At 38.1% G+C, this 13,083-nt stretch overlaps 1 protein-coding gene across 2 annotated transcripts in view; it reads right to left on the reverse strand.

Moving 5' to 3' along the window:
• The window catches only part of LOC126470016 (haloacid dehalogenase-like hydrolase domain-containing 5), a 122,330-nt gene that overhangs the window by 47,000 nt on the left and 62,247 nt on the right, over positions 1–13,083 (reverse strand). For both annotated transcript variants that reach the window (XM_050097492.1, XM_050097491.1), the window contains exon 4: positions 7,366–7,577. In XM_050097492.1, the coding sequence (XP_049953449.1) occupies positions 7,366–7,577 (212 nt within the window). The remainder of the gene's footprint in view (positions 1–7,365; positions 7,578–13,083) is intronic.

Raw genomic sequence — 13,083 nt, forward strand, 5'->3', positions numbered from 1 at the left:
TGAAATCAGATCTGTGATTCGTTTTGTAACTGCAAAGAAAGTTAAACCAAAGGAAATTCATTGGCAAATCTGCGAGGTTTACGGACAAAATGCTACAAGTGATTCAATGGTTAGAAGATGGGTTAGACTATTCAATGAAGGACATGATCCAGTGCACGATGAAGAACAGAGCAAATGTGACCAAACAACTCTTACGGGAATTTCACTGGGACGCATTTGATCATCCTCTGTACAGCCCAGACCTCGCTCCTAGTGACTTTCATCTCTTCTTACACCTAAAATCTGTCCTTGGTGGTCAACACTTCAATGATGATGATGAGCTGAAAGGACATGTTACAACATGGTTGAATACACAGGCGGCAACCTTCTACGAAGAAGGCATACAAAAACTTGTGCCACGCTATGACAAGTGCCTACAAAATTTCGGAAGCTGTGTAGAAAAGTAGTTTAACAGTTATAAAATTTTGTACAATAAATATTTTTTCTGTATCTGAACATGTTTGTTTTATATAACCAAACGGAATTTACCTTGTGGACATACCTCGTAAGAAAGTTATTGAGGAATGTAAATGTAATGAAACACTTGCACGAAAACTTAAACGTAATTAATCAGAATTATGATGACCAATAGAAACTGAAGATTTGAATATATTATTGTAAACACCACAGCATTTTATACCACAGAGCTCAAGTCAGTTCAGATCACCAGGAATCATGTATACCAAAAGTTACTGAAGTATATTACTGTCAGTTACACTTTAGACATAACAAGTGTATTTGGAAGCTGCAAGAACGTGTCACTTTCAGCGACACTGTCAGAAGAGAGCATTCTATTTTAAGAACCAACCTGAGACATTTGCCATAAGACTAAATTCCCCACTGTTGTTGTTGTTGTTGTTGTTGTTGTACTTTTCAGTTTCAAAACTGGTTTGATGCAGCTCTCCGTGCTACTCTATCCCATGCAAGCCTTTTCATCTCTGAACAACTACAGCAACCTCCATTTCTTTTAAGTCTGCTTACTGTATTTATCTTTTGGTCTCCCTCTACAGTTTTTATTCCTCACACTTCCCTCCTGTACTAAATTGGTGAACTCTTGATATCTCAGAACATGTCCTATTAATCGATCCCTTCTTCTGGTCAGGTTGTGCCACAAATTTCTTTTTTCTCCCCTTCTGTTCAGAACGTCCTCATTAGTTATGTGATCTACCCACCTAATCTTTAGAATTACCCTTGTTATGCTTTGGTTGATGCTCATGTTATACCCTCATTTCACACTGTCCATCCTGTTCAACTGCTCTTCCAAGACCTTTGCTGTCTCTGACAGAATCAACATGTCATCGGCAAACTTTAAAGTTTTTATATTTTCTCCCTGGATTTTAATTCCTACCTAAATTCCTTTTTTTCTTGCTTGTCTTCACAGCTTGCTAGCTGTACAGATTGAATAACATCAAGGACAGGCTACAACACTGTCTCATTTCCTTCTCAACCACTGTTTCCCTTTCAAGCCCTCTCGACTCCTATAACTGCTGTCTGGTTTCAGTATAAGCTGTAAATAGCCTTTCGTTCCCTATATTTTACACCTGCTACCTTCAGAGTTTCAAAGGGAGTATTCCAGTCAACATTGTCAAAAGCTTTCTGTAAGTCTACAAACACTATAAACGTAGGTTTGCCTTTCCTTAACCTATCTTCTACGAGAAGTTGTGGAGTCGGTATTGCCTCACATGTTCCGACATTTCTCTGGAATTCAAATTGATCTTTCCCAAGGTCAGCTTCTACCAGTTATTCCATTCTTCTGTAAAGAATTCGTGTTAGTATTTTGCAACCAAGACTTATAAAACTGATAGTTTAGTAATATTCACACTTGTCGGCATCTGCTTTCTTTGGAATTTGAATTATTGGTATTCTTCTTGAAGTCTGAGGGTATTTCACCTGTCTCGTACATCTTGCACACTAGATGGAAGAGTTTTGTAATGGGTGGTTCTCCCACAGCTATCAGTGGTTCTGATGGAATGTTGTCTGCCTCCAGGGCCTTGTTTCGACTTATGTCTCCAATCTCATCTTCATCTGCATAATCTTCCATTTCCATAATAATGCCCTCAAGCACAATGCTCTTGTATAGACCCAATATATAGTCCTTCCACCTCTCTGCTTTCCCTTCTTTGGTTAGGACTGTTTTTCCATCTGAGCTCTCGATATTCATACAGGTTGTTCTCTTTTCTCCAAAGGTCGTTCTAACTTTCTTGTAGGCAGCATCTATCTTACCCCTAGTGACATATGATTCTACATCCTTTCATCAATTAAATTAAATATCTCTTCTGCTACCAAAGGATTTTTACTAGCTCTTGTCTTTTTGGCTACTTGATCCTCACTGCCTTCACTATTTCATCCCTCAAAGCTATCCATTCTTGTTTTACTGCATTTATTTCCCCTTTTCTTGTCAATTTTCCCTAATGCTCCCTCTGAAACACTCTAAAACATCTGTTTCTTTCAGTTTATCCAGGTCCCATCTCCTCAAAATTCCTACCTTTTTGCAGTTTCTTCAGTTTTAATCTACAGTTCACAACCAACAAATTGTGACCAGAGTCCAAATCTGCTCCTGGAAATGTCTTACAATTTAAAATCTGGTTCCTAAGGCTCTATCTAACCATTACATAATCAATCTGAAACCTTCTGATGTCTCCATATCTCTTCCAAGTGTTCAGCCTTCTCTCATGATTCTTAAACCAGGTGTTAGAGATAATAAAACTGTGCTCTGTGCAAAATTTAACCAGGTGGCTTCCTCTTTCATTCCCTTCCCCCAGTCCATATTCACCTACAATTTTTCCTTCTCTTCCTTTTCCTACTATCAAATTTGAGTCACCCATCACTATTACATTTTCATCTCCCTTAACTACCTTACCAATTTCTCTGAGCTCATCACACATTTCTTCAATCTCTTCATCATCTGCAGAGCTAGTTGGCACATAAACCTGAACTACTGGGGGTGAGTGTGGGCTTCCATCTTGGCTACAATAATGTGTTAACTATGCCGTTCATTAGTAGCTTACCCGCATTCCTACTTTCTTATTCATTATTAAACCTACTGCGGCATTACCCCTATTTGCTTTTGTATTTATGATCCTGTACTCACCTGACCAGAAGAACTTCACAAATTCCCACAATATCTAACTACACAATGTGAAGGTTTTAAGCATCACATGCTCCTGAATTTGGTTCTCAAGCCTTTGACACTGCACCACTTTGCTTGGTTCTATCCCTTCAGGAATGTTCCTAGCATGGCAGAATCAAAATAGGTTAAGCACTTCATCAATGCAATAAAACTAAGTAGTATATTTTCAGATAATCAATCATATATTGGGTTAAAGGAATGGAAAGCTCTACTAGAAGAAAACAATGCAAATCAAATTTAAGTTTCAACATACCAACCATGAATGAATCAAACAAAATGAATTAGAATGTTAGTGCAACTCCGTAAAGTACACTGTGGGAAACCAAATAAGAGTTGAACCAAAAAGTCACCAGAGTCTGAAGATGTAATAATCTTTTTAATTGCAACATTTTCACCTTTGACTAATTTTTTCACTTTAAATGACATTTTTGCCTTTGCATGTATTTTTCATTTCAGTTACTACAACTGTAATTTCAAACTTACGGTCATTTTCAATAGTACGATTTCATGTTCATGCAAAGATCAAAAATTTCAAAAGTCTTTTGACATACAGAAACAGCTTTTCAGCTGTACTTGCACACAGTTCAAATAGTTGTTTCCAACAACATTTCCATAACATCTATACAAATTTTAGCAGACGACCATACTGATGTTTACATTTTCACAATACTACATATAGTAGTTGGCTCTATCCACATTAACACTCGTCAGAAGCTGTTGTAATATAAATTTAACCTGCTTTAATACTGTTTGTAAAAGGACCTGTTATATTTACGTTATGTGTAGTATACAACATTTACACAAAGTTATTGCAATTTCTGAGAAATGTTAGTTACTACTGATTTTTATGTCAAATGGGTAAGTCAGTGAAATGTTGTTGATATGATGCATATGTTTAGGTTTGATTTTTATGTGCCTGGGCTTGTGAACTACACTCGTTTTTTAGGTTCATCTTTTGTGGAGTTCTCTTGGAAATGATTCGCATATATTTTTGAAAGGTTTTACACTGGCTTTAGTTATGCATGTCACAGACTTCATACACACGGGTATTGTTTACAAATCAGAGTTCCCCTTAGAACCTACTTCCTAGACAGTAAGTGTTGTTTCCATTCTGTGATCTGTCAAATTTTATACCGACTTACGTATGTACAAAGGCATTAATATTTGTTTACACACTGTGATTTGTTACAACTAATACTGACAGCTTTACCATTCAAACTTAGTGGACTGGTTTAGATACTTTTGTGTTAGGTATACTACATTTACAAAACTTAAATATACCACACCATTCTCAATATATTCATGGTTTCACTGTAGTATTGTGTAATTTGTCTTGGATCATTATTATTCTTTCTAGGAGTTGATTTTTCTTTTTCTTTGCTTTCTCACCTTGGATCTTCCATCTCCATGAGACTCCAAAGCTCAAATTTTTAAGAGTTTCAGAGATATAAGGTTACTGTTCTTACAGTTTGCTACTTTGTTCATGTTTTTGTTCAAGCCTCTTTAGGTAATAGCATCAGGAAGAACAAGAAACTACCTCTCTGGACACAACAATGGGTTTTCCATACACAGTGTTTGAGTGTACTTGAGAACAAGAGTTTGTTTATTGCAGTAGTCATGGTCCAAGACGTGTACACATGCAGAATTATTCTTGCAGTTATCGTAATGAGAATAATTTTATAAGTGACGACAAGGCTTACAACATAGCTGTTCAAGACAGAAGCAAAACAGTTGTTATAAGAAATTTATGTGAATGTTATACGACAACAGGAATGTGCAAGTTGTTTGTTTATAAATGGTCGCAAGACAATGCAAACAATCAACAATAAATTTGATTGTTCATCATAAATTCTAACCTTCTTAATGAACTTTACCTTCACAGTCTTCATATCCTCAGCCTGGAAGGAGGAGCTGGGGAGTAAGCAAGAAATGTGATGAGGCTTTCAAAACACAATTAATACATGGACCTGATATACTGCTATTATTTGTCTGCCTCCAACGCTTTACTAGAGACCAAGGCAGTGCAACACCACATCACTCCAAAATTATAATGAAGTATTAAATCAAAATGTGAGACATATGCCTGGTGCTCACATTCCCCCTGTCTTAGCCATATTGAATGTCTGAAAGGCAATAATGAGTGATGTGGGCATCATGTGTTCCAAGCCCTTTAAGTTCGGCACAATTTTCTTAGTGATAGAAGGTGGTTCACAAAGGCTATTACTGTCTTGTACACATCATTTCATGAGGGTTTGCAATGACCATCAATTCTAAAGATATGCTACACATTACAAACCTACCAAACGAAAGCGTTGGTATGTTGATCGACACACAAATAAACACAAACACACACACAAAATTCAAGCTTTCGCAACCCATGGTTGCTTCATCAGGAAAGAGGGAAGGAGAGGGAAAGACGAAAGGATGTGGGTTTTAAGGGAGAGAGTAAGAAGTCATTCCAATCCCGGGATCGGAAAGACTTACCTTAGGGGGAAAAAAGGACAGGTATACACTCGCACACACGCACATATCCATCCGCACATATACAGACACAAGTGTGTATATATATATATATATATATATATATATATATATATATATATATATATATATATATATATATATATATATATATATATATATATATATATGCTTGTTCTGCAGGTTCAGAATTTTATTCTTCACAACTGGCTACGTTTTGTGTGTATGAAGGAAAATATCAAGGTGACCCATCTTTCAGATTCCATCTTAAAATGCATCATTTTTCATATTTGAGAAAGGCATGGACTCATCACCTCCCATGGGACAACATCTAGCCATTACTTCACTGTACTGTAGAATAGCTGCAGCTCTTAAAACATCTTTATCATCATCCTCCTCCTCAAATTCCTAGGAAGGTACATTGGTTACTTACAAAAAATAATGTGTTCCCTGTAAGTTCACAATCAAATGATGGCTTACATTTATTTGTAAGAAGATTACTTTAAATTATTCAATAAAAGTTACATAGACTATGAAAATAGTGTTAGAAAGAAACCAAGTATGTCAGCCCAAATTGCTGATATAAGCTGTTTCTAAACCACACACTAACTTATGTCTCAAAATTGAGACAAGATTCTTAAAAGGCTATGCATTTCCCTACTGGGAACCTTCCACCGTAGCCAAGATTGCCAATATACATCTGAGCAGTGGCATTCAACTCAAAATAAGCTGGTTCAAATTCTGGTAGTGGTTGAAATTTTCAGAGGCAGTATTTGGCTGGCAAGGGGAAGAGGAGTGGAGTGCAAAACTTCTGATCACTAGTCTTTAAGCTAATGTCCTAGATTAAATTCCAAACCTCTGTGCAGTGTTTCATGAAGTGAGGGCATGTGACACTGTTGATGGTGATCCATGGACATTAAGCTCAGCAGCCCCCCAGATGCTATTTGAGAGAAGTAAGCTATGTGCTGGTATCAGACTTCAGACCCTCTCCCTTCTCTCATCATCATCATCATCATCATCATCATCATCATCATCATCATCATCATCATATCATCATATCATCATCATACATCCATCACACTCGACTCAAACTCTACAGCTCAGCATTTCACACAACTCTCACATAGCCACAAGGAAAGGGGCCAATGCAGGTGGAGAAGGAACACATTTTCTGGCAGGCAGTTTAACCCATCCTGTGGGATATCCCAGCCAACAATGCCATATAACATTTATATCTGTATTCTAGTGGGAGTAGCCCACAAACAGCATATAACTGCAATCAAGTTCCTTTGCACACACAGTTTTTATGTATCTGAAAATTTTAAAGTTTGCTGTGCTAATAAATAAGATATAAGTTCATTCAGTTAGATATATCCATTCTCACTATTACAGGGAAACTACACCAACACACACTTAGTGCTCCTAGTATTCCAATAATTCATACAACAGTACTTGTGATACTGACTGGAGGAAACAGTAGTCAGTAAAAACAGTTTGCCAGCACTACAAAAAATTAGAGCATTAGCTGCAAAAACTACTGTTGTAGTCAAACCTTTCTCTTTATATACTATTTACCAGTGTACTCTACCAATTCTCTGTTTGTTAAACACAGGGCTGCAAAAGCTATCTTAAAAAATAACAAACTCAATATTCAGCAGTTTGCAGTTAGTTAATGCAATGTGTTTTATAAACATTCTTAACATTCATATAGTTACCTTGGCATGGAAGCCTCTGCCATCCATAGCAAGTCCATATTGCATGCAAGAATTGGGATGTGTGGATACTGTACAGCCGAAGGAGGCATTTCAGCGTATCCCTTTGACAAAAGTCCATCCACTATTAACTGTAAGGATGTCTCCCATCTAACCGGTTCTCCTAACAAAACTATTGCATCTATGGGTTTCATTGATTTTCCAAGCTGGCTAAACTGTGAACCCAACAAATTTGCAAAGTTAGTGTTTCATGTATATTAATTTAATTTTAATAAAGCACACTAATTCCAGTGGTAAGGTCCACTGCTCACACATATTATAAAATTACAGATTAAGCTGTACACTATGCAATAATGTAATTGCACAAACTTATTAAACATATCTATAAACAGCCAGACAAAACAAATCCATAAATGTGTTATTTCTCAGAGGTAAAGTAATTAAAAAGTATCATTTTAGCATACATCCACAGATCATATCCTCGCTCTCTTCCTCCACTCAAAGCAATGACACCTAAAACATGTATAACAGTTATTAGTGTGAGACGGCACTGTTTTATAGATAGAAAGCTTTAACATTAGGCTGATGTATCATCATATTTACACATCCAAATTGAAAGGTTCCTGACCAGATGTTAAGCATCATGTCAAATATATGGACTATAAATCCAGCCTTCCACAGTTGTAATGGTGTAAGTCCATGTAACCACTGGGTAGTTTACAACAGATCCCTACTGTAACTACCACACCTACATGTGAAGACCTCTGTACTGGGGAACTTGTGCACCAATGGAGTTTGCTAAAAACCAATGAAGTTACAGGATTTCTGATATCAGGCCTATGCTAAGATGATCTGACCTACATTAGGGATGCACTAACCAAGCCACACAATAGCCAACCATTAGCAAATCTCACCTATAAAAATTAATCAAATGATCTCATAAGCAATCATTTAATTTCAAGTTTTAGCTTGAGATGATTAGCAGGCAATGTTTCTCCCAATATTTCAATGGGTAGACATTTCTTCAGTTTCATGCACTAAGGCCAGTTATGGAGTGAAGTAGTGCAGTGGTTAAGACACTGGACTCACATTCAGGGGGAACAGATTATTAATCACCTCCCAACCAACAAAAAGAGCGTAAAGAGAGCAATGAGAGAAGCATTCAACGAATTCGAACATAAAACATTGGCAAACAATCTAAACAAGAACCCTAAAAAGTTTTGGTCATATGTAAAATCGGTAAGCGGATCTAAATCCCCTATTCAGTCACTCGTTGACCACGATGGCACCGAAACAGAGGACGACCGAAGAAAGGCAGAAATACTGAATTCAGTGTTCCGAAACTGTTTCACTGCGGAAAATCGTAACACGGTCCCTGACTTCAGCCGTCGCACGGACGCCAAAATGGAAAATATTGAAATAAACGATATCGGAATTGAAAAACAACTGCTATCACTTAGTAGCGGAAAAGCATCCGGACCAGACGAGATACCCTTAAGATTCTACAGTGATTATGCTAAATAACTTGCCCCCTTTCTATCAGCAATTTATCGTAGATCGCTGGAAGAACGTAAAGTACCTAGCGACTGGAAGAAAGCGCAGGTCGTTCCCATTTTCAAGAAGGGTCATAAATCAGATGCGAATAATTATAGGCCTATTTCGCTTACGTCAATCTGTTGTAGAATAATGGAACATGTTTTGTGTTCTCGTATTATGACGTTCTTAGATAATACAAATCTCCTTCATCATAACCAACATGGATTCCGCAAACAGAGATCATGTGAAACTCAGCTCGCCCTATTTGCCCAAGAAATTCACAGTGCCGTAGACACTGGCGAGCAGATTGATGCCGTATTCCTGGACTTCAGGAAGGCATTTGATACGGTTCCGCACTTACGTTTAGTGAAAAAAATACGAGCTTACCGAATATCGGACCAGGTTTGTGATTGGATTCAGGATTTCCTAGAAGAAAGAACACAACATGTCATTCTTAACGGTTCAAAATCTGCAGATGTAGAGGTAATTTCGGGAGTACCGCAGGGAAGCGTGATAGGACCTTTATTGTTTACAATATACATAAATGACTTAGTTGACACCATCGGTAGCTCCGTGAGGCTATTTGCAGATGACACGGTTGTCTACAAGAAAGTAGCAACATCAGAAGACTCGTACGTACTCCAGGAGGACCTGCAGAGGATTAATGCATGGTGCGACAGCTGGCAGCTTTCCCTAAACGTAGATAAATGTAATATAATGCGCATACATAGGGGCAGAAATCCATTCCAGTACGATTATGCCATAGGTGGTAAATCATTGGAAGCGGTAACGACCGTAAAATACTTAGGAGTTACTATCCGGAGCGATCTGAAGTGAAATGATCACATAAAACAAATAGTGGGAAAAGCAGGCGCCAGGTTGAGATTCATAGGAAGAATTCTAAGAAAATGTGACTCATCGACGAAAGAAGTAGCTTACAAAACGCTTGTTCGTCCGATTCTTGAGTATTGCTCATCAGTATGGGACCCTTACCAGGTTGGATTAATAGAAGAGATAGACATGATCCAGCGAAAAGCAGCGCGATTCGTCATGGGGACATTTAGTCAGCGCGAGAGCGTTACGGAGACGCTGAACAAGCTCCAGTGGCGGACACTTCAAGAAAGGCGTTACGCAATACGGAGAGGTTTATTATCGAAATTACGAGAGAGCACATTCCAGGAAGAGATGGGCAACATATTACTACCGCCCACATATATCTCGCGTAATGATCACAACGAAAAGATCCGAGAAATTAGAGCAAATACGGAGACTTACAAGCAGTCGTTCTTCCCACGCGCAATTCGTGAATGGAACAGGGAAGGGGGGATCAGATAGTGGTACAATAAGTACCCTCCGCCACACACCGTAAGGTGGCTCGCGGAGTATAGATGTAGATGTAGATGTAGATTTAAATAATCATTGTACACCTAAGCTCTTCTCATAACTGATCCTTGTCTACAGAAAAAGAATATGGGATTTGTGGATAACCCTCAAAACAAGTATATTCACTATCCCCAAACTTGTTTCAGCAATAATTCATCACCATAAATAGATTTTTTTATTCATTTTCTTTTTTTATTCCTTCCATGCCTCAACATTAATAACATTGTATTTCTTTATACAACAATGTGGTAAGACAATGGACTCTCCTTCAGGACAGCTTTCAAATCCCTATCTTGTAATACTGGAATGGTTCCGTTGAAAGGGCATGGCCCATTTCTTTTCCCAATCTGAGCTTGTGGCCCATCTCTAATCAAAACATAATCAATGAAGCAATACACACTAAGCTTCCCATTATCATGGATCTTGCTGAGGTGAAATGGATTCTGTGCCTCAATGGTACAGATATAGCCATACCACAGATGCAACAACAATGGAGGGGGTATCTGTGGAGAGCCCTGACTAACTTACAGTTTCTGAACAGGAACAGCAGCCTTCTCAGTATTTACAGGGTACTAGTCTGGATGATTGACTTATCTGGTCTTGTAATATTATCCAAGATTGCTTTGCTACATTTCTACTGCAAATAGTTGAAAGCATGGAGAAACTACAACCATCAAATATTTCAAGGCTGTGGATTCCTACTGTATGGCTTGACGATGATGGCATCATCTTGTGTAAAATAATACACAGATAAAATAATCCACCTATTTGGAGCTCCACACGGGGACTGCTCGTGAGGATGTCACCATCAAGAAAGTTAAAATTAGTGTTCTGTTGGTCAGAGTGTGGAATGCTAGATCCCTTATGCAGGTACATAGGTTACAGAATTTAAAACGAGAAATGGCTAAGTTTTAAGCTACATATGGTGGAAATTTGTAAAGTGTGGTGGTAACAAAAAACTGTACTTCTGGTCAGGTGAGACAGGTTTATCAACACCTCATCAAAGAGGGGTAATACAGGAGTAGCTAATACTGGATAAGAAAAACAAGGAAGTAGGTAAGTTACTATGAACAACGCCATGAACATATAATCATAGCCAAAGTGGATATGAAGCAAACAATTACCACAGGAGTACATGTTTATATTCCTATTAACTTCAAAAATGACGAGATTGAAAGAATATTTATTGAGATAAAAGAGATTATTTACATAGTTGAAGTCCTGAAACAAAAATTTTTTTGTTATGTGTGACTGGAATTCGATAGTAAAAAAAATGGAAGAGGGAAAACATAGTAGGAGAACATGAATGGGGGGAAATGAATGAAAGAGCTCCCTGACAGCAATGATTAAACTGCGTACCATTTGTAATTCTAACACTTGCTTGAAGAACCATGGGAGAAGATTGTACGTGTGGAAGATACCTGGAGGTATGTTACATAATGGTAAGAAAGAGATTTCAAAACCAGATTTTAAACTGCAAAACATTTCCAGGTGCAGTTGTGGACTCTGGTCACAACTGACTGCTTATGAACTGCAGATTAAAACTGAAGAAACTGCAGAAAGGTAGTAAATTAAAGAAATGGAATCTGGATAAACTGAAAGAGCCAGAGACTGGTGAGAGTTTCAGGAGATCATTAGATAACAATTGACTGAAACAGGAGAAAAGAGTTCAATAGAAAGTGAATGGGCAGTATTTAGAGATGGAATATTGAAGGCCCAGTAGAAATTCATGGACAACACACAATTTAACTGATGAATGGCAGAAATATAAAAAAAATGCAGCAAATAAAGCAGACAAAAAGAAATACAGACAGTTAAAAGATGAGACACACAGAGTTGACCAACAAAAGGAGAAAGTGTAAAAATGCAGCAAATAACCTAGGTAAAAGTGATTGCTATTATCTAAAAAGTGGGATTGACAGTGAGTACAAAATGGCAAAGCAGGAATGGCTAAAAGTTAATTAAGTATGTATGACTCTGGGAAAGACAGATGCTGCCTAGAGGAAAATTCACAAAACTTTTGGAGAAAAGAGCAGCAGCTGTATGAATATTTAGAGCTCACAATGAATCCCTTGAGTGCAAGGTCACAAAAGGCCAGTGATGTTTACAGCATTCGACATGCCACAATTGTCTGCCATGCAACCATAATATTGGCTGCTAATGGCAACACAGGGCCAGACTGGAGGTATCCAATGGTGAGCACAGCATCACAGAATGAGGCTATAAAGCATAGCTGAACAGCTTAGTCAATGAGTACTTCACAACTGTGCTACAGTGCTAGTGCTACTGCTACTGACACAAAGCAAAGCAATGGCAATGATAAACAAAGCAAACATTGTATTACATCTGCAGCTAAATCTCAGAAGATAGCCAGTTTCGCAATAAGCTCCACAACAGACTATTTTGCATTTCCAGAATGAGATTTCACTCTGCAGCGGAGTGTGCACTGATATGAAATTTCATGGCAGATTAAAACTGTGTGCCAGACTGAGACTCAAACACAGGACCCTTGCCTTTCATGGGCAAGTGCTCTACCATCTGAGATACCCAAGCCCGACTCACGCCCCGTCCTCACAGCTTCAATTCTGCCAGTACCTTGTCTCCTATCTTCCAAACGTTTTGTTTCGCATTTATTACATGCCTTCACAATCCATCAGTTCTCATCACCCCATTACACCAACATGATTCTATATGCATTCTTTAAGGGTGGATACTTAGCTGAACGTCCTGCACAGTTTGTAACTCCCAAGGAGTTCACCTTCGTTCTTGATGGTGTGAACACTGGTGATCACTGTGGTGCAG

Source organism: Schistocerca serialis, chromosome 3 (genome assembly GCF_023864345.2).
Source record: "Schistocerca serialis cubense isolate TAMUIC-IGC-003099 chromosome 3, iqSchSeri2.2, whole genome shotgun sequence".
Taxonomy (NCBI): Eukaryota; Metazoa; Arthropoda; class Insecta; order Orthoptera; family Acrididae; genus Schistocerca; species Schistocerca serialis.